This window comes from Corylus avellana, chromosome 2 (genome assembly GCF_965113065.1).
Source record: "Corylus avellana chromosome 2, dhCorAvel1.hap1.2, whole genome shotgun sequence".
NCBI classification, from domain to species: domain Eukaryota; kingdom Viridiplantae; phylum Streptophyta; class Magnoliopsida; order Fagales; family Betulaceae; genus Corylus; species Corylus avellana.
The window spans coordinates 6542720-6564932 of record NC_142491.1 but is presented as its reverse complement, the minus strand read 5'-3'; the positions used below and the strand labels follow the sequence as shown (position 1 = coordinate 6564932).

At 33.5% G+C, this 22213-nt stretch overlaps 2 protein-coding genes and 1 pseudogene across 5 annotated transcripts; 2 read left to right on the top strand and 1 right to left on the bottom strand.

Annotated features, from left to right (window-relative positions):
- The first annotated feature begins 671 nt into the window (after positions 1 to 671).
- On the top strand, positions 672 to 7912 carry LOC148587261 (uncharacterized; annotated as a pseudogene).
- Positions 7913 to 11204: 3292 nt separating this feature from the next.
- Positions 11205 to 14191, top strand: ANNAT4 (annexin 4). Its single transcript, XM_059579094.2, has 6 exons — positions 11205 to 11250; positions 11976 to 12148; positions 12712 to 12930; positions 13163 to 13378; positions 13693 to 13764; positions 13982 to 14191. The coding sequence occupies exons 1-6, from the start codon at positions 11205 to 11207 to the stop codon at positions 14189 to 14191; spliced, it is 936 nt and encodes a 311-aa protein (XP_059435077.2).
- Positions 14192 to 14837: 646 nt separating this feature from the next.
- LOC132166371 (annexin-like protein RJ4) lies at positions 14838 to 20624 on the bottom strand. 4 transcript variants are annotated; one of them, XM_088513371.1, is made up of 6 exons: positions 20503 to 20624; positions 17851 to 17943; positions 17095 to 17240; positions 16561 to 16779; positions 15365 to 15667; positions 14838 to 15288 (listed from the first exon to the last, which is right to left on the bottom strand). In XM_088513371.1, the coding sequence occupies exons 1-6, from the start codon at positions 20573 to 20575 to the stop codon at positions 15085 to 15087; spliced, it is 1038 nt and encodes a 345-aa protein (XP_088369497.1). In that variant the 5' UTR covers positions 20576 to 20624; the 3' UTR covers positions 14838 to 15084. The 4 variants fall into 4 exon arrangements, with proteins under 4 accessions (XP_088369497.1, XP_059433160.2, XP_088369498.1 ...); XM_059577177.2 differs by lacking the exon at positions 17851 to 17943; XM_088513372.1 differs by lacking the exons at positions 17851 to 17943; positions 20503 to 20624 and adding an exon at positions 18779 to 18866.
- Between the last annotated feature and the right edge of the window lie 1589 nt (positions 20625 to 22213).

Here is a 22213-nt window from a genome sequence, read left to right as displayed (position 1 = left end):
TGTTTATATATGCTTTTATGGGTAGCTCGAGACATATTGCCATAGGACCAGTGGCTGTGGTGTCTCTCCAGCTACTTGGGACTCTTCTACACATATACATGATGTATTGTCGCTTTCTTCATAAATTAAACGACACCCATTTAAGCATTTATTAATTAGGTTCACCATTTGATAGCAAGATTAACTAAAGTTTTCAACTTCATAAATTAAATAATGATAATAATAATAATAACAATAAAAAGGCCTACATTAATTAGAGAGGCTTTGAGGATGTCTTCACTGAATGCCCTTAAATATGATTCACGATTTTGAGCGCCGGCTTCAAGTAGTAATTCTCATTTACTTTTCCCTACTAGCTAGGATTATGTGTTTACTTTTCCTACTAGGAGTACTAAGTTTATTTTCTCTACTAGAAGTAGGTTTACTTTATTACAAGGATTTTTACTTTTCCCTACTAGCTAAGATTATGTTTACTTTTCCTACTAGGAGTACTAAGTTTACTTTCTCTACTAGGAGTATGTTTACTTTATTACAAGGATTTCTCTTCTATAAATAGGCTAGCTTATTATGTAAAATTTAATCATTCAATTATTATCAAATTAAAGAATTCACTCTCAAATACTCTGTAGGCGTTGCTCTTTGATTAATTACGTCATTGTTGCTTTATGACGATGTTCACGGAAGGCCTTGATGGTGATGCCTGTAAAGGGGTTCAAGGGGTAAGCCTTAAGCCAGTTCTAATATATATATATTTTTTTAATCGTAGCGTTCTACTTGTTGTCTGCACTTTGTACGTAGATTACTTCTTGTTTAGATCAATATGCATTGGGACACGAAAAAAGTTTGTGCCTTTCAATTTGTTAATTAGTTGATGTTTCATATTCAATGTCCGACTGCTTAATAAGATAAGATTGGACAGAACTAAGAATTTAACTTTAAAATAAAAATGACCAAATTGCATCAATTTTTTTTTTTTTTTTTTAAAAGGGCCATCATAATAAAGTTAATAAAAATAGACCATAAATAAGGTAAAACGTCTTTTTTAACAAATGTGTTTGACTCAATAAACATATACATTATCATTTCCTCGATAAAATGTGTTGCATTAATTTTTCCATTTTCTTTAGGGACACAAATTCATTTTCTCATAAATTGAGGAGAGTGAAAACTAAATTCCTAGGAATTCTATTGATATGTTTGTATGCTTATCAGGACATGGAATCTATGAGCAGACATTGATATCAATGCTAGGAAAATGGCATCCAGAGCAAAGGAAATCCCAACCTTTTCATAAAGGATGAACGTAACTTTGAACGGTGGGCTGATCACCGTGTCAGACTTCTCAAGCATGAATTCATGCGTTTTAAGGTTGTTTTCTTTTTTAACTTCTGCTATAATTTATTTAATTACCTAATTACTATAGTTAACATCTAATTAGGTTAGTGAAGTTTTTAATCATTATTGGTAAAGGATTGTATTTATTTTAGAATAAAGTCCTATTTTATATATATATATATATATATATATATATATATATATATATATATATATATATATATATATATCACATAGTGATTGAATCCAGTAATTTTCATTAACATTGCAAAAAATCTATCTAGGTTAACTTTAGCATTTTTTTTACCGCCGCTAAAACCCTAAAAAAAACCCGACAAAAATTTTCCGGTCGAAATAAAACCATTCGAAAAGTTAATATTAGCGTTTAGAGTGATCGTCAGTGAAAATTTGACAAATAACAATGTCTTTTTCTTGTTGTGACGGCATGGTGACCTAAAATGTGGTGAAAGCAAGAAAAATTATAGTTCTGAGATCTTAATTTTTTTTTTTTTTTTTTTTTTTGAGTGTCGTTAAAAATTGTTATTAAAAGGGTTTTGTACACATAATTATAATGAGATGTGGGTGATCACTTTGAATGATAATCAGAATGCTATGGTGCTTTGGACCATGCATCTATGGGAAGGGGATGCTCAATTGGCAAAGGATGCATTGAAGAAGGGGCCACAATCGTATGGTATCATCATAGAGATTGCATGCACCAGATCAGCAGATCAGCCGAGGAGCTCTTAGGAGCAAGGCAGGCCTACCATTCCCTCTTATATGGTATCAGAGCTAAAATGAGATCTGAGATCTTATATGATATTATGAGATCTTATATGGTATCCGAGCTAACAAGTTAACGACAATTGTTAGATCTTGGATCGCAATTTTTTTTAACTTCATTTTTCTCCTCTAATAATTTTTTTCTCTAATTTTAACATGCATCAGATAAAGAAAACAACGATCTGTTAGGAAATTAATCCTATTTTCCAAGACCCGTGAGATACAAAAATAAGAAGAATGCGGAATAACAAAAATAAGCAATCACACACGATACAAAGATTTAAGTGGTTCGGCTTAACAAGCCTACATCCACTGGCGGAGACGACTCGGAGAATATTCACTATCAAAAGATGCAGTACAAAAATAGTAGAGAGAAAATCATTCAGATCCCAAACCTCTAATACACCAAAATCTCACTATCACACAAGAGAGATTATTCCCAAAATAGAATACAAAAGACAAACGTACAAACTCTTCTTTTGCTGGAACAGATGGCGGCTGATCTCTATTTTCTTCTGTCACTCTGCAGCATCTTTTTCTTTTAATCACTTGTTTTTGGCTCCTCCAAAAATCGTCAAGAAGAAAACACCGTGGCAGCCCTTGTACCTCCTTCTCTCAAATGCTCTCTTTTTCTCCTCCCTTTGGTGCTCACAAATACTCACGTTTGGCACGCACCCAAAGGCTCATGCTACATGCCTTTTATAAGGCACTAAAGTCGGTGAAACAATCACATTCCAACTTGGAGAAATAAACTCAATAAGTGTCTGGCAAGGAATTCTTCTCCTACTCCAAGTAGGATATGTAAGACCAAAGAAAGTAAGAGGAAAAAGCAGTGGGGCTCACTCTAGATTCAAGTCACACTCAACACGATCTATATAAGATCTCAGGTCTCATAATGTGATGAGTATAAAATGCAGAATAATATAAAATGAAAGAAATAGATAAAGACACAAAGATTAAGGTGCATATTCCTTGATTATATGATCGAAGTATATAGCTCTATTTATAGAGCTTCACACGTGATTTGAAATATTTCAAATACACACATATCTATTAAATCAGGGTTAACAAATATTATCTAAATCCTTTGATTTAAGGAATACAGAATCAACATTTATTCCAAAGTGTTTAAATCCTTAACATACCATGATAACTGGTAATTTAACATGGTATCAGAGCCAAAGGTCCTGTGATCGAACCTTGACCCCGTCAATTCACCAAATTTAAATTAAATATTTCACGTTTTAAGCCTCATCTATTAAAAGAGAGTTTGAACGTACGTGAGGGGAGTGTTAAACTAATGATTAAGTGATTAAATTTACCTCTTCCTATCAAAATGGAGATGAATGTATTTTTTGTTTTGCTTCTAACTTTGTGGATGTTTTGTAAAATATCAACCAGAATCGTATGCTAGGGGAAATTGTGGATAAAGTTCAGCGATGATTACATTGGTTTTTGAGAACTACAAGTCGTTAGATGAATCTTTACCATCAGGGATGATGGATGTTTTGAAGCCTACTATTGGGATGGTAGCTCCTATTTTGGTGTCTGTCCCAAAGTTATACAGCCTTTTGCATGATATTTCAAGTGCTGAGGCAAAATCAAAATTATGCAGATATTTTCAGGTTTTAGAAACTAACTTATTCATGCTTACGCTTCCTTTTAATATCTTTCCATTCTTTTAATGAATTACTATTGATTGTATAGGCTACTACAAAAAAGAGGTCAAGAGGGTTCTTAATAGAAACAAATGAACTTATCTTGAGTAGTGACAGGAGCTCATTGATGGATCCTGTGACTATTTCAACTCCTTATCGCAAGATGAATTCTCTTATTTGTAATATCAGAAATGAAATTTTTACGGACATTGAAATCGATAATCAGCATGTGCTTCCAAGGTAAATGTTTTTCGTCATAACATTATCTAGTGTTTGAGTTCTCCTCAATTGCTCTTATACTTATGAGCAATTTTTCATTTGGCAGTTGTTACATCAGCCTTCCTTTCCTTTTTCTTTTTTTCATTGAAATCTTAATTCTTACTAGTATTCCATATTTTGACTTTTGTGCAGTTTTATAGACCTTCCAAATATTTCTTCAGCCATTTATGGGATCTCTGCCATAGATTGCGTGCTTTCCTTGTTGCACGTCCTCCTCCTAGCCTTTCACCTCTGGTTGCAAAACTTGTTATTGCCATAGCAGACTTCTAGACGGATCTTGCTTGCTGGAACATCAAGTAATTATTATCTTTCTTTAACACCATACTGATGATAAGCGTCAAAGTTTATGTCTCTATGTCAGATCTAGTCACTAATTAAGATTATTTTCAGTCCTATCAAAGGTGGGGTTGATGCAAAAGAGCTGTTTCAGGAATACATAAACATTTGAATTCAAGAATCGCGTGGGTTTTGCAAATTATACAAGGCATTTATTTTGGGTAGCATAGTTTTGTAATGGTGAACTCATGTTTGGTAGACTTTATTTGATTATTTTAAAGCAAATTCTTAGTTATTCACATGACAATTAGCTAGATATTTGATTATTTTCCTGGTAAATTGGTCAGGTGTCAGAAACCAACACTCAACAAGTGCTTTTGTTTAAGATATGTATGATCGGATGAAGGAGATGATGGATGAATATGAAGTCATTATTTTTCGCTAGCCATAATATATACATCATTTGGAGAAGGTATGTCCAACTAGGGTCTTCATTTCTTGGCTTTCTTGTTTTGTTTCATTTTGTTTTTGGCTTTCTCTTTTTTTTTTTTTTTTTTTTGAATAAAGGACTCATCTCATTCAAAAATTATCTGGGGAAATACAACATCTAGAGCATATAGCTCTAAATACCAAGAGCTAAAACAGCTCTAAACAATAAGAGCAGATTGCTCTAAAACAACTATATCATGAACAACCTCCGGGACTTCTTCCATCCAAATTTTATCAACCCCCGTAATTTCAGCTGCCCTTGCCAATCCATGAGCTGCTTCGTTTGCGGCACGGCGTACATGTTCCGTTCTCCAGCTCCTAAAACCCGGCAAAATAGCATGGATATCTTCAATAATTTGGCCAAAATTACACCAACTTGCCCCTCCTCTAATTGCTTGGACCACTGCTTTGGAATCACCTTCCAACATAATATTGTGGAGGCCCAAATCTCGACAAAATTCCACAGCGCAAAGAGCCCCCATCGCCTCCGCCACTATAGGGTCCGGACGTCCTTCGAAGGCAAAACATGCGGCTGCACACACTTGGCCCATGTAGTCCCGAACGATGATGCCCACACCATACCGCCTGGAAACTGGTTTCACAAGTTTTTGGCTTTCTCAAGTTTTGTTTATTGATCGATTATGGAAAGGCATGGCATGGAAGATATAAGCCTGAAGTTTTAAAAGATATCTATTTTTCTTTTCCCTTAATCTTCAAATCTAAACTTGAGGTTGCTTCTCCTTATATGTGTTTTTGTATCCTTATAAAAGGCTGTAGCAGATATTGAAAAGGCAATTGTTAAAGGCTTGGAGAGGCAGTATGCTGATGTGAAAAATCTAAAACGACACCTATTCAAATGTCTAGGTGATTCACAAATATTAAGGTCTAGATGTTTCACAAAGATTATGCAGAAATAAGATCTTACCTAACAATCAATAATCAACCAAATACAAATATGTAATGAAAATTAAGAACACAGATATTTGGTTACGAAGAGAAAACCATTTAAAGAACTCTCTAAATGTAAAACCTCTCTGGGGCAGCCAAACCTAGAAAATCAATCCACTATAAGAAGAATAAGGAATACAAGACGAATTACAAAACCTTTGCAATTTACTCTTCCTTGTACACGACAAGCGACCCACTTGACTTCTACCGCAGTAGCCCTTTCTAGAACATCTGGCACAATTCTTCTATAAGATTTCCTTTCATCGGAACTCCGATTGGCTTCACGTATTTAACCTTTTCTCAAACAAATGTAGAACAAAATCTCTCTATCTAAGCTCTCTAATTTTGCTCTCCAAAAAATACGTACAAATAAATGGCAAATTAGTTTGCTTAAATAGAAAATAAAACATAACAAAGCTGCCGTGTCCGGACATGGCTAATCTAGGGTCCGGACATGGCTAGGGTTACATATGCGTAACCTAGTGATGTCTGGACCTCCAAATCTTGTGTCCGGACATCTCAGAAAAATAACGCTTTCTGGAAATGAGGTCTGGACCCAGCTTCTGGCGGTTTAGACCTCTCCTTCAAAATCCAGTTTCTGGAAATCAGGTCCGGACCCAGATTCTAGCGGTCCGGACCTGCCCATCAAAACAGGCTTGCTGGTTTTTGTGTCCGGACTCGGCTTCTGGCAGTCCGGACATGCCCTTCAACAGGTATTCTCTGGAAATTGGGTCCGGACCTGGCTTCTGGGGGTCCGGACCTGACTTCTAGAATCTGTTTTCTGGACATGTTAAGATGCTTCATTTTCACCAACTTTACACGCAAACCGAATGAGCCAAAACATAACCTAACATGATGTTTTAACACCATTATTGATGGACAATCTGACATCTAAAATATATGGCCTCAAATATGTCCAAAAAATTGCCAAACGAAGTGCAACCTATGTGATCCCAGGCGAGCTGACTTTGCTTTCCTAATTTGTATCGCTGCACAGACCTAGTATTTTTCTTTTTCTGTTGGTAATTATAGCATATATATCATTTTCAATTGGCAAAATTTTAAATTCCATAAGAAGGATGCTGGAAATATTGAGGCCGTAAATAGAAACAAAGTTGAATTCGTGGAGTTTTTGCATCCCCAATTACAGAGATACCACTAGAGAAGATTGTTTCGGTAAAGTAACTGTGATGCTTAGAGCCAAATTTAGAAGTTACCTACATGCAATTGTGGAGAAACTTGCAGAGAATGTAAGTACCCATTGGAAGAACACAAGATCTTTTGTAAGAATTGTTAAAGAATTTTGTCAAAGTATAAATTTACTAAAAAGTATATGGTTAACTACGATTGGAGTTTGACAAATCAAAAACTTAAGTCCATAAATTAATGGTTTTCTGTGTGTGCAGACGAGATTGCAGCACGCAACAAAATTGAAGAATATTATTCAAGATTTAAGGGAAAATGTGGTAGAATCAGATGTACAAATTAGAATACAGCCTTTGAGGAATATGCTAATATGGACAATGGATCACCTCCATACCATCGTTGAACCTCACGTATTGATAGCAATATGCTAAGGTTTCTGGGACTGGATGGGACAGGTAAGACTATTTTTGGAGCATATATTTTAAAACTATTTTTGGAGCATATATTTTCAATTTTTTTTCTTGGTTTTTGAATTTGAGTTAGTTTTCATTCTCTCCTTTCTCCACAGGACATATTACGTTTTATAGAAAACAGGAGAGAGAGCAAGTCATATAAAGGCTTGAGATTTACAATTTCTGTAAGTTGCTATACATCCATTAAAATCTTATTAAATTTTAATTTCGAATTAGGTTGTGAAGCAATGAAGATTTTAAATCAAACCCTTTTCTATGTGACATTGATAAACTATATGCCAATTTGTCTTTGGCTGATCTGAGTATGATTCTGACAGCTAAACTGTTAGTAGTTCAAGAATATCTTTTTCCTAATCACCACTGTTGTTGAATACACAGATTTTGGATGATGTATTTGCAATGGAGATGCAGAAATTGCTTGAAAATGCGCTGCAAGAGAATGATTTGGAGCCGCCACCAAATATTAGGGAAGTGCACTCATTGCTCTATAAGAATGCATCTAACAACAATGACTGCTACTATTAATTCTATCTTTCTGTAAATACAAAATTGATTAGGGTGCTCAGTTTTGATTCTATACAGTGGAGAATAGATGAAAAACAGATTCATAGAAGACAACATAGTTAGAGAGAAGCCTGCACAACAAGTTTTGGTAATTTTGAATTACTTCTCTCATTTTTTTCACAGGTTAACCACCATAGCCTCTATGGTGATTTTTCTTTTCCTTTTGGAACATGTAAAATTTTGGGAACTTAATTGGTAGTTTCATAGGGTTTTTTTTGGTAGTGTTAGTTGTTTGGTGAAATATTGTAAAGGTTTTAGCATCAAATATTTTGCTGAAGTTATTATTTTCTTGTTGTTTCTTTAAATCGCATGTTATAAAGAATAATGTCAGCTTAATAGGCTGGATACCGATACAAAATAAATGCCTATGCCAAAAACGATGTCTCCCACCTGGAAAAGATTGCTATGTAACAAATGTTCCACTGTAAAATGCAAACCCCATTTGATGAAACCCAACAAATGTTGCAGAAAACATCGGAACATGGTCCCTAAAGGACAATGTTAATCCATATTCAGTGAATGCACATATTCGGTGGGACCCATCGACCACGTGTAGGGTTGGAAATCGTATCTGAAAATGAAGGAGCCATTGATATAGCGCAATCTCCTCCATGCATGGCTCTGCTCAACAGCAAGCCATAACAAGAAATTAGGAATTATGCTGGTTTAGAGGAATAGTGCTGCTTCCAATATGGGAATTTTTCATATTAGGATAAATTTGTTTTCATTCTCTTGCATATCTCTCATCCATATCCGTACAAGAGATGTGAAAATTTATTATTAAATCCATGAGACTCGCATAGTCACATATGAATTCTACATATTCAATGGTAGATTTGTAAGAGAGATTTGACAATAAATGTACAAGAGAATGACACCATGCAACACACTTCTCTTTATTTATTGAATCAATTACCATAGCTGAATGTGTATTATAACTCATAACTTGAATAAAAGCACATTCTAGTTCTTAGGATAATTATACTTTACTCCCTAAAGTTTGAGCCCACTTTACCCTTTAAACCGAACCACCCAGGGGCCAAATAAATAAATAAATAAACAAATATATATATATATATATATATAGGATTGGGATTTGGGGGTGGCCCAAGCCCAATTTAAAGAAATTGGAAAAATTTCACCCATTCAATTTAGAGAAAAAGTTCTGTCCCTTTCTTTTTCTTTTCGATCTTTTCGATCAGCTGCTGAGGATAACCTTTGTTTTTTTCTTTACTTAGGACAGATCATTTTGGTCATTGACAACTAATAAGTCTAGCAAATCATAAATTCTAAATATGTAACGTCTAACATAAACACATCAGTTTCAATGCATGAATTAAATTTTCTACCTGCCAGACGTAAATGTATGCATTGATTGCTTTGACTGGATACTCCACTATACATGGGAGGTCTTTTGGTTTTAGATATTAAGTAGGAATAAATTTATGATATTTTGGAAATAAATCAGATAGGAAACGTTTTTCTTATATAGGAATCTTATAAAAGTGTCATTCAGTAAGTTTGGCCTTGCAATTTCACAGGTTAAGTGGGTATTTTTAAACAAAACCGCAAAAAGTGTTCTACATGCAAAAAAATAAATAAATAAAAAAAGATTACAATTTGAAAATGTAAAAAAAAAAAAAACACTGTTTTGCTCAACATGCAATTCGATGCATTTTTAAAAACGCATTTAAATACCGAATCGTATTTTCATGTAATAAGGGATGAGTTGAGTTTTTAAAAACACTCTTTTACAAATTTTATTCACCTAACATGTTTCAATTCAACGATATGTCCTACAAATGTTTAGTTAAAGGCATTCATGTCGAGCTGGACCTTTTTTGGGTAAATAAGAAAAACAAGAGCAGAGACATAGACATTTTAGGATAGTTCGTTCTTAGAGACATGATGCAGCGTGACATTGTGGGATTCAAAGAATAACAGTAAGAAGAATGGATAAATATTTTTAGATCTTGAGTCTATCAAAGATTTGTACATGCACGAGTCTTCCTTATGAAATTCCAAACACTCCGATCTACATCAAGACCTATGACCCCACTAAGAAGAGCCGGTTAGGGGCTACATCTTTATCAATGAATGACTTGATTTATTTGTGCTATATATAACTATTTATAAGAAAAATGCTTTGTTGGGGTTGCTTAGAAAAGATTATCCAACCTTAGAAATTTGATTATAGACATCTCTCACTTTTTTTATGTTGTTTTTAAAATTATTATTGGATCAAAATTCAAAGATAATTTATCTCAGATCCAATAATAATTTTAAAAGTCACGTTAGGAAGTGTTAGAGTAACAGTATCATGTGTAGCATTACTCAATCGTAGTACCTCTAGCAGCACAAGTGAACATGTGTACAACATTAACGTACACTACTAGTTACTCCAATAACTGCAAAATGACAATTTGTGTTCACGTGTCGGGTTCAAATTGTGTCAAATTATAAATATAAGACTATATATGTTAGCTTCAATCTGACCCATTTAATTAAACAAATTAAACCCCTTAATCCTAATCCACTAATTTCGTCTTCTCATATTTACAAGTCATGTTAAAAAATTTCAACCTTCATTATAACTACTTGTTACTCCAATGGCCCTATAACTTTCCAAATTAACTAGTTAACAAAGAAAAAGGAAAAAATTAACTTCTTCTGTTTGTTTCCCCCTTTCTCGTGCTTGGATATTAAAGCTGAGCTACCTAAGATATTGCTATCTAATAACGCAGAAAGCATTCTTATATGAAATGTTTATCATATGGTGTAATGATCACGTACATTTATGACAATAAGATATTTGCAACATATATAGTATACTTGGACCTCTCCAATATAAAAATATATAGCTCTCCCTGCTGATATATATGTGTTGGGGTTGGGGATCAGTTTAATATTAAAAAAATTAACTCTTACAATTTAAAAGAAACTTTGTCCCAAAAAGAACAGAACTCTAGCCACGTACTAAAACATTTGCGAGAGACCTAATAAAATAGAAGTTATATATATGTTGAAACAATGCAAATATTAAATATATGTTATTTAAGTCTTAATTTTGTTTCATTTCCGTTTTAACCAATCCCGTTATTAACTTGGTAATGATTTAAGATGCTCAAAAATGCCGTTCTAACTAGTGAATGACGAAATTGACCTTTTGGGTTTATATAAATATGTCTAATTGGCTTTAGAAGTTCGTCATCCTAGCTAGCTCTGATTGCCTCATCAACACAAAAGAATATATATGGCTCTCCCTGATGAATTGGAAGCTCTCAACAAGGCTTTCTCAGGTTCTTTTAATTGTCTTCCGATCCTCCCTTTTACTCAAATTATTAAAAATTCCAACTTAATTTCTTCAATGAAAATATCTTATATATATAATCACACATCAAGTGTACATTGTTATCTTGATTTAAAGTGTAATTTTATGCCATAAACTTGGATTAATTAATCATATAAACTGATTCTTGTGATTTTTTAATAATTTTTTTGCCTCACATTAATTTCCAGTAATTCACTATTCAATTTTCCTTTTTGGCTAGGAATTGAATTACTATGCTGCTGCAATATTCTCTCTCTTTTTGTTTTTGGTTTTTATGCTGAATTTACTCAACAGCATACCATTGTAAATATTATAAGTTAACTTTTCTACATTTTTTTTTTCTTTGTTCCCCATTTTTTAACTCCTACGTCTTAGTTTGATGGGCCCCTTTGTAAAGCGGTTGGTCAAACTTTTCTATATTAATGGAACAGAACTAAGAATTTAAAATGACCAAATTGCATCAATTTATTTTTTAAAAAGGGCCATCATAATAAAGTTAACAAAAATAGACCCTAAATATGGAAAAAGGTCTTTTTTAACAAATGTGTTTAACATTACATTATCATTTCCTCCATAAAATGTGTTGCATTTTTCCATATTCTTTAGGGAAATGAATTCATAATTCTCTCTTAAATTGAAGCGAGGGAAAACTAATTCCTAAGAATTCTATGATATGTTTGTATGCTTACGCAGGACATGGAATCCACGAGCAAACGTTGATATCAATACTGGGAAAATGGCATCCGGAGCAAAGGAAATCCTTCCGGAAAGAAAATCCCAACCTCTTCATAGAGGATGAACGTAACTTTGAGCGGTGGGATGATCACCGTGTCAGGCTTCTCAAGCATGAATTCATGCGTTTTAAGGTTGTTTTCTTTTTTGACTTCTACTATATTTTATTTAATTACTTAATTGCTATAGTTATAAAGATCGACTTTTTAATCATTATTCGTAAAGGATTGTATTTATTTTAGAATAAAGTCCAGTTTTATATATATATATATATATATATATATATATATATATATATAACAATTAGTATTGTTAGAATAAAATAGTGATTGAATCCACTAATTTTCATTAACACTTCAAAAAATCTAGCTAGGTTAATTTTAACATTTTTTTACTGCCACTAAAACCAAAAAAAAAAAGGGGCAAAAATTTTCCGGTTGGAATAAAACCGTCCGAAAAGTTAATATCGGCGTTTAGAGTGATAATTGGTGAAAATTTGACAAATAAAAATGTCCTTTTCTTGTTGTGACATCATGGCGACCTAAAAATGCCACGAAAGCAAGAAAAATTATAGTGTCTAGATCTTAAAAGAAATTGTTTTTTTTTTTTTTTTTTGAGTGGTTAAAAATTGTTATTTAAAGAGTTTTGTACACATAATTATAATGAGACGTGGGTGATCACTTTGAATGATAATCAGAATGCTGTGGTGCTTTGGACCATGCATCCATGGGAAAGGGATGCTCGGTTGGCAAAGGAGGCATTGAAGAAGGGGCCACAATCGTATGGTATCATCATAGAGATTGCATGCACCAGATCAGCCGAGGAGCTCTTGGGAGCAAGGCGGGCCTACCATTCCCTCTTTGATCAATCAATGGAGGAAGATGTTGCTCAGCACATCAACGGCTGTGAACGTAAGGTGAGTATCATTAACTTAATTCATAACCTAGAAAGCTAGAAACCCAAAATTTACAAAGCTTTTCTGTGTTTGTTTGTTTTTACCGTTGCAAAACGTGCGGTTTGAAAAGATAGCGAGTTAAACTACTTTTTAAAAAACATACCCTTTTGTCTAATGCGCGAAATGCAAATTTTTTTCACGTTTTGAGCTTAAATGGCATATATATATCTGACTAATTTTGTGCTTTGAACAGCTCTTGGTTGCTCTTGTGAGTGCCTATAGGTATGAAGGATCAAAGCTTAGGGATGATGCAGCAAAATCTGAGGCCAAGACACTTTTTGATGCCATCACAAATGACAAGCCCATTGAAGACGATGAGGTAATAAGGATACTAACAACAAGGAGCAAGCCCCATCTCCAAGCAATATATAAGCACTACAAGGAGATTTCTGGCATGAATATTGAGGAGGTAATAAATTCTTTTTGTTTTTTTGTAAATTAGGAACTAAAAAACCCTAGGGGTTTAGCTCGGATTTCCATTGAGATAGATTGGTACATGTGTCCTATAACTGAAAATAAGAAACAGGTATCTTAATTTCAACAGGTTCAATTTCAATTGAAACCAGACCCTATATGAATCTAAACTGTTGATTATGTAGCACAACATTTTCGATATTAAATTCTTTTTGTTTTTGGTATCTTAATTATAAAATTCTTGACTTTATCAAGTTCAATGTTTTATTACTCATTTTGAATTTTTATCCATATGCAATTTTTCTTTAGGATCTTGATGCTGATTTGAGGCTAAAAGAGACTGTGCAATGCCTATGCACTCCCCAACAATATTTTAGCCAGGTAATATGAATTGTAACTAGATTATAAGGACAGGTTTGGCTTAGACTCAATTTCAGTTGAAACAAGATTCATCGGGATTAAGAGGGACACATGTCCTAATCCCAATGAGTCCTCTAGTTCTAACTGGAGTTTGACCCAAGCCGAATCCAAGCTATCCAGTTGTAAATTTACTCAATTGTCCTTCCAAATTCTTATTTATATTTTGTTTTCTTAAAAGGTCTTGGACATGGCTCTGCAAAAGGATGTAGACAAGAGTACCAAGAAAGCACTGACTCGAGTGATTGTAACCCGAGCTGACACAGATATGAAGGAGATCAAAGATGATTACCATAACCAATATGGGGTTTCTCTATCCAAGAAAGTTGAAGACACAGCTCATGGGAACTACAAAGATTTCTTGCTCACTTTGATTGCAAGAGGTGGATAATTGAGAAGATGGGATTTGAAAAAGGGTTTTCTGGGATGATATAAAGATTTATTGGGATATTACTATATCCTCTTCGGATTGATTCTTGATCTTTTTTTCATTTTGAGGCATGTGTTCTTGGGCTAGCTAGTATGAGTATTTTGTTAGCAAAACAAATTGTTAGCTACCATTTAATAATTTTCTTTTTATGGTTAGTTGATTGTCCACTTTGACACAATAATAAGACAGTTCAAATTTCTTAACTCTTCTACTACTTTAAACAGATCTGCTAAACCGCCGATTTTGGCAGCCCCTTTCTTGGCCAATGGGTCAGGTCATTCATTGGGCTCATTCCCAATAAATTCCAGGATTTTATTGCACTGTTTCAATTGTATTTGAGTTTTCGTTGGGCTGCCACACCCATCTTTTTTGCTCTTTCTTTGATGTACTAAATCTCTTTCCCCTTTCCCTTGTATTTGCTTAGGAAAAAACAAAAATTGTTAAGGCCTTAGATCATAGGTATATTTGCCATATCATGCACCTTTGTATAGATGCCCTTCTAGACAGAACTGGGGGGGCCGTAGGGCCATGCTCCCTCCCCCGGTTTTAAAAAATATCCTTTGTATATATATATATGGACTTAAAAATTAAAATGGACTCTCATTCATACTTTAACCCTTTAGATAAAAATTTTAATTCCGTCCCTTTGTCCAAAACAACCAAGTACTCCTTATGAAAAACACTTGACACAAATCAAGGTAAACATACATTGTCACACTCAATGAAAATTCAAGACAAGACTGCAAGGAAAGTAAAGACCCCAACAACAACAAAGGCCAACTGAGAACACCACCATTGATAACATAAAATTCTAAAAGGTTCCCCCATATATATATAGGAAAGAATGATCTCAATCAATCTTCCTTCCCTAGCAAAGTAAGGAGGAAGGCCTTGTAATCCCCTGAAGTTTCCTTGGCCACAGCATGATCAAGGGAAACACTGTTCCTCTGGTAGTAAAGCTCCTTGATGCCATTCAAATCTCTCTCTGCCCTTGTAACTATCACTCGAGTGAGTGCCTCCTCATCTGTTCCAACCCCTTTGATTGCATTGCGCACCAACTGCACCATCAAGGAAAACTATATATCACATGTTCTTCGATTCAATTTGAAGGAAAACTTTGTCAAAGAAATTTACCTTTTCAAAATACTTCTTTGGATCATTGATGCAGCGAATTGCAGTGCGCAATGCCTTTTGTAAATCACTATGAGGATCACCCGACAAATTCTTGGTGATGGAAGTGTCATGTTCATCTTTGTAGCGGTTGAAAATAGCCCTGAGCTGTGTCTTGCTCCTTGTGCTCAGGATCCTGGTGACTTCTTCATGATTAAATGCTTTGTCTTTGATAGCATCGTGAAGAATATCAGCTTCAGATTTTGATAATCTTTCATTTACCTCATGCCCATCATACCGATAAGCACTTACTAGGGCAACCAAGAGCTGTGACAATGACCAAAAACCACCAAGTCCAATGATTAATCATATATGATCATCAACTTGTAATAGTTAAAATTGAATCATCTTAACTTCATATATTGGGCATACTTAAAATTTAAGAGAACGTTTAGAGTGCTACAACTTTTACTATAATTCTTTACAAATTCGGGTGTCAGTCCACCGTTTATGAAAAATTAGTATCACCTAATATTACACATTTTAATGGTTAATGTGATAAGTGTCACGTAGACTGTTACGTCAGTTTGTAAAAGTGATATGTGTCATGTGACTATCACCAGAGATGGAAGTAGAGTTTAGTATGGATAGAGGCCAAGGGCCAATAAATTGTGTTGCTAGGGGCCGATATACCAAAAAAAAAAAAAAATTATAAATTTTTTTTTTCCCTTATGAGTTGAGCCCCCCCCCCCCCTTCAATTCCTCTGTCCCCAACTATCACGTTGCGTCAAACCACATTTTGTAAGAGACTTGTAATACCCATCACAATACTCTAAACTTTATTCTATGAACTCTCAACATTTTTTCTCTTAGACCAACTTGAGCTCTTATAAGTGTCCATCTGGTTTAGAGATTTCAATACGTGTTATTTGACCCAAAAAAAATATATATATAGCAATTTCAAAATGCAAGTATGAAAATATGATTTTTAAAAACGTAATCAAGCGTTTCGTAAAATCTTTAAAAAGCGCACCCCTTAGCTTGCCCGTTCCACGAAAAAATGATTTTTCTACATTTTCAAACCTATGTACTCCTAAACATGACACTTTTTTCTGCAATGTAGGTATTTTTTAGTATACTTTATATAAATCTCTCACAAAATGAGGGTGATAATTAATTAAGTTAAAATCAAGGGCAAGAAGCTAAACATATATGCATGCCTGGCGCAAATCCCCGGTGGTATGGGCAGCCACATCTTCTTCCAAGGAACGCTTGTAGCGGCTTTGGTAGGCTCGTCTCACCACCAAGAGCTCTTCAGGAGAAAGGATGCATGAAATTTCAATTATCACATGATAATTTGACTCAGCTTTCCTAACGGCTACATTTGCCAAAACTGCATCTCTATCTGCTGGATCCAATATCCACCGGTACACCGCTTTCTATCATCACAAAAATGTCCAAAACAATTGCAACAAATTTGTTAAATATGAAGGAAAATGTTAATTATATGAACAATTATTTAATTGTTTTCTCCAAACTAGATTCGAGGAAACTCAGCTATTAAACCGACATCTGTTTTTAAAGCATGTTAATACTTAGCAGACTAGCCGGATTAGATGAATTTTCTCCGACCCAATTAAAAAATAATAATAATAATAATAAAAATAATAAAAATAAAAATAAAATTGTATCCATGTGTTTCAATCACATGTTAACACGTGTCAAAAAGTTGTAAAATAGCATGATGATGTTACCTCAAAGTCTCCGGACAGCTCATTCTCAAGACGCTTGACAAGATCTTCTTCATAAAGCTCCTCATAAGCTTGCCTGATTTGCTTCCTTTGAGTTGCATTTCTATGTCCGAGTATCTTGATTATTGCCTTCTCATCAGTTCCCCATCCTAACAAGTCATCCACACACAAATTATAAATAAAGGAATACTAGAAGGGTCAATACTGTCTACTAGCACTATTCAATTAATTTGCCTTTTCATAAATAACATATAAGCAGCCATTCAGAAAGTTCACATAATCCAATCACAAAGTGCACTTAAGACTCGTCAAACGGCCACTATAGTCGTCAAAAGGTGTAGTTCGGGTGATCAAACTATCTCCAATGGCCACCCCGATCATTTATACGCCACTTCTTAGTTTGCAAGCCTTTTTTTCTCTACAGTCGGGCGACCCAAATCATAGTTATTGCATCCCGTGGAGTATCTAGGTATTGCTTCAAATCCAAATCCAAATTCACATAAACCCTAATATGTGTGTGTATTTCATAAGACAAAACTACACATATATATACAGCATATATATTATGATGCTATTAAAGGCATAAAGATACTTGATTATATATTCATTAGAGCCCATCAAAATATACATGTTCTATGCACTTAATACACAAAATGAAAAAGTAAACCAACTAGTAATCTCACTCAACAAATGGAAAAATAATTTACTAATTAATAATTAAATGAACAGAAAAATTAAATAGCAAACAATTAATTTAACCTTGACAAGCGTTTCGGAGAGCTTGTGCATCTTCGTGAACAGAAGCATCTTCAGCAACAATGATGGTTGCCATTGTTAATGTGAAGGAGATTTCTCTGTAACCCCACTATTTATGTTTTGAAATCAGTGCCAACTAAGGAAATTTCCTGCCTCCTTGTCTAATTAACTTAGGAATCAAACATGTGTTGGCACTTATTCATAGTACTTAATACCGTACGCTTTAGTTGGCTTTGGTTATGATATAACTAATATGTAGTGTACCTTTCTGGTTTTGCTTGGCACCATTATATTCTTTACCATAAACAGCCATTGATTAAATGAGTCTCTAACCTGGCCTATGTGAACTGGCTTGGCGTCGGATTCGTTGGGATTGAGACACATGTCTTTTGTGTCTTCTTGTGAGACGTGTCCTAATCTTAGCTGATCCAATTTCAATTGGAACTGGACTTAAGCCAAACTTAACCGGACTCGACTCAACTAGCAGTGTTGAGCAAATGAACAACTCATGATTATAAATAAAATGCAGAGTAATGTTAGAAATCACGTACACTTTAATCTTATGCTACTATCACACAATGCTGATGTGACATTATCAATCAGTCGTTGAATATATATATATATATATATATATATATATATATATATATATATATATATATATTTTTATCAAGAATTGGTCTAAGAAATAATCATAGTAAGATAATTGTGGAATAAAAATGTATTTATAACCGTACTCGTCAAATGCAAAGCCCTTTCGCGCTTCTTGGCTTGATGATCATTAAGATTGGTTAATTAAACATATGCACATGCTTGAATCAAGGACAATTAACTAAAACAAAACATGCTATGGAATTTTCAAGGCAAAGTGAAAACGTCGATCACCCCATATCTATCATCAATGTATCGATCAGTAAATGACTAAATTAACCTTGAAAAGCCTTCCGGAGAGCTTCTGCGTCATTTGGGATTGATATGTTTTCTGGAGCAATTAGGGTAGCCATCGATGCTTCTTTTCTCTCTAGTGAAAAAAGTTCTCTATAATTCACCTATTTATAATATCATTCATGCATGTTCCTTCAACACCTCAACAAGCTAAATGGCTAATTAATAATAATATCATGTATTTTATAATATCATGTCCAGATTAACTTAATCAAAATCTGACCTTCACCCACTTCCCTTTGTAAAGTACTAGTGCTTAGGTGTGCTTAAGTTGGCTTTAATTCATCTATAATTAATGTATTAGGTCTTGGCAATTTCTTGATAGGATAACGTTAGGGACCGTTTCTTTATTCTTTTTTTATTCTCCCAAATTGATGTGATTTTTGAAATTCCCATTGAATTTGTCCAACGGTGATTTTAAAGGTTACATCAATTTTAAAATGATTAAAAAATGGTCCATAGCATTACTCGGATACAATACTCTTGACAATTGGCCCTGCCTTAGTTAATTGGCCCCTAGTTAATTTTATCATAGATGCCAGGCCACCTCATTTTTCAAGAACAAAATTTTCCTTGCAAATTTTGGTAGCACAGTTTTTTCAATATTAGCATTCTATCCAATTTTAACATCTTAAATTTTTTTCGAAAATGTTAGATGAATCAATGAAGAACATTAAAGCATTAAGTAAATTGATAAAGAAAAAATACTAATTAATTAATTAATTAAAATATTCAGATCATCCACGTACATCTTTCTCGAACTTCCTTTCTTTTTTTTTTTCCTACCATTCCACAACTACCTGGCCACTTTCATCCCCTGCAGGCACGTAGCATAAAGATGGCTCTAGGTTGTTCAACTATATATATATATATATATATATACACTTCCAAGTTCTTTTTCTTTTGTTTTTATTTTTTTTAATCTTTGCTCAATTCTGATACTAAACATTTTAAAAGAGTAATTAATGCTCTAAAGAGGACTAGAATGCTCTCAAATATGATGTAGCTTTTAAAATTTCTATTGAATTTGTGATAATCATTACTGAATTTTAATCTAGAGAAATGCTTGGCTTCATTAAAAAGTTCATCTTTTGGCCATTTTAATCCTAGGTGGCATGACCCATTTTAAAATTAATAGATTTCTGAAAAATAGGCCATATATGCCACCTAGGATTAAAATGACCAAAATATGGACTTTTTAATGAAGCCAAGCATTTCTCTTTAATCTATTAGTGATTTTAAAAGTCACATTAACAAGTAAAACTAAATTTTCTCTTATATTTCTTTGATTTTATTATTATTATTATTATTAAAAATGTCGATAATAAAAACAACACTGCGCGTAGTTTAGAAAATACAAAGGTGTTTTTTTTCAGTTTTTTGTTAGTTAGAACAATAATATATAAACGTTAATTTTATGTGTCGACCCTCGGAGATTAAGAAAGACAAGGGATGATTCAAGCTTCTAAACCACCGCTTCATGAGATGTAATCTGGTTGATTAGATTTGGAACTCGAGCCGTTGAGATAAAAAACATGTCTTATAACATGGGACATAAAGAATATATGTTCTCAACATATCGATTCAATAGTTTCAATTAGAATCGAACCTGAGCCAAACACGAAAGAATACATTTAAAGTCAAGCCAAAAACAAACCTATATATATATACATGCAAAAGTTTACGTGAGTATATATATATACAGATTACCTTTGCAAGCCTTTTGGAGAGCTTCAGCATCTTCAACAGGAGAAAACTGGTCAGGAGCAATGAGGGTAGCCATTAATGTTAAGCTTTTGATGGATTTTCTTATGATCTAGAAGAGATGATAAATGTGAAGGAGTCCCTGTCAATGGCCCTCCTATTTATACTACCATATATGATATATGCTTAACATCAAAATTAACGCCGGGTCACGATGTTCATGTTTGGACTTTTCTTTCCATGTGAAGAACAGGCATTCATCAACACCCCTTCATCATTTTTTATTCCTTCCAATTATATATTATTAAAAATTAAACACGTTTCTGACACTTTTGTAATTATACCTTCAAAGTTTAAAAAGTTGCAATATTAAGTTTCCATGTTTTAAAAGTTTAAGGTTAAATTTAAAAGGTAAACCGGTTAAATGTCCTCTATACCCATGTAAAACTAATAAAAATATAAAATTATCCTTAACTAAAAATAATTAAAAAAAAAAAAAAAAAAAGAACCTGCGGCTTGGCTGTGGTCATGGGTCACCAGAAGTCACCATGCATTGCAATTTTTTTAACAAAAAAAAGAAATAAAAACATGAGTATTTTGGATATTTTAATGTTCTCCATTAGAATTTAACAAAACAATCTTAACAGATGAATGATATCGTAGACTTTTAAAACATTGGAACCCAATATTGCGACTTTTTAAACTTTAAAAATATGATCGCAAAAGTATCAAAACATCCGAGAATAAGTCATAAGTCATGAAGTTTTCTTAAAGAAAAAAGAAATCAAAGTATATATATGCATTGTACTTTTATTTTGGTAGAGAATTCGTAATCAATTTGCTAAGTGTTGGCATTTTCTGTTTGTGAGGTTTGGAATATGATCCTGTTACTACTTTAGCTTTATTTTACTTCACACTTTTTTTTTTAATTAATTAAAGAAAAAAAAGCTAGTACTATGCATTTGTTTATGTTGCTCAAAATCCAATATGATCTTTGAGTTCACATTTGATATATGATGAAGGAAATCAATTTATTATATAAACTGCATATTAATTATATATGTATATAGGACGTCCAATATATATTCACATTGTACTATGAATCAAGACAATCGTGCATATTTATTAGAATATTAATTCAATTATTAAATTGATATTTTTTTATCAATTTAAATTTTTGAGATAAGTGTTAATTAATTATACTGTTAATTCTGTTCACACTGAAAATAGTTGATTCGATGGCAAAATTAACTAATTAATTACATTTAGTTGTGAATCAACAACTCTACGGATGGATCGGAACAAGCAATAGAAATTAAGCATCAAAGCATTGTTTTTCCCAACATCGTAACGAGGAAAAGAAAATTGAAAGAGACAAGATGGTCTTGAGACCACCCAATGTCTTTTTCAAAGTATTATTTAAAAACTCACCGTTTTGAGCAGTCTGTTCTTTCTTTTCTTTTTTCTTTTTTAATTAATGTACTTTCGAAGGTCCTAGGTTTTATAATAAATGTCACAGTTTTAACCTAGGAAGGTATAGAGTGCTGAGTCATCACAATTTTATATGGTAGAAAATAAATAAAATGAATATATATATATACACCCACCTCTTTGTCCTCTTCTAAATCCAGACCACCAAAGAGATCGAGCCAGTAGGGAGATGTCACTTGGGTTGGTTTGAAATTAGTGACAAGAGACTTTTGTGATTAAGTGTCGG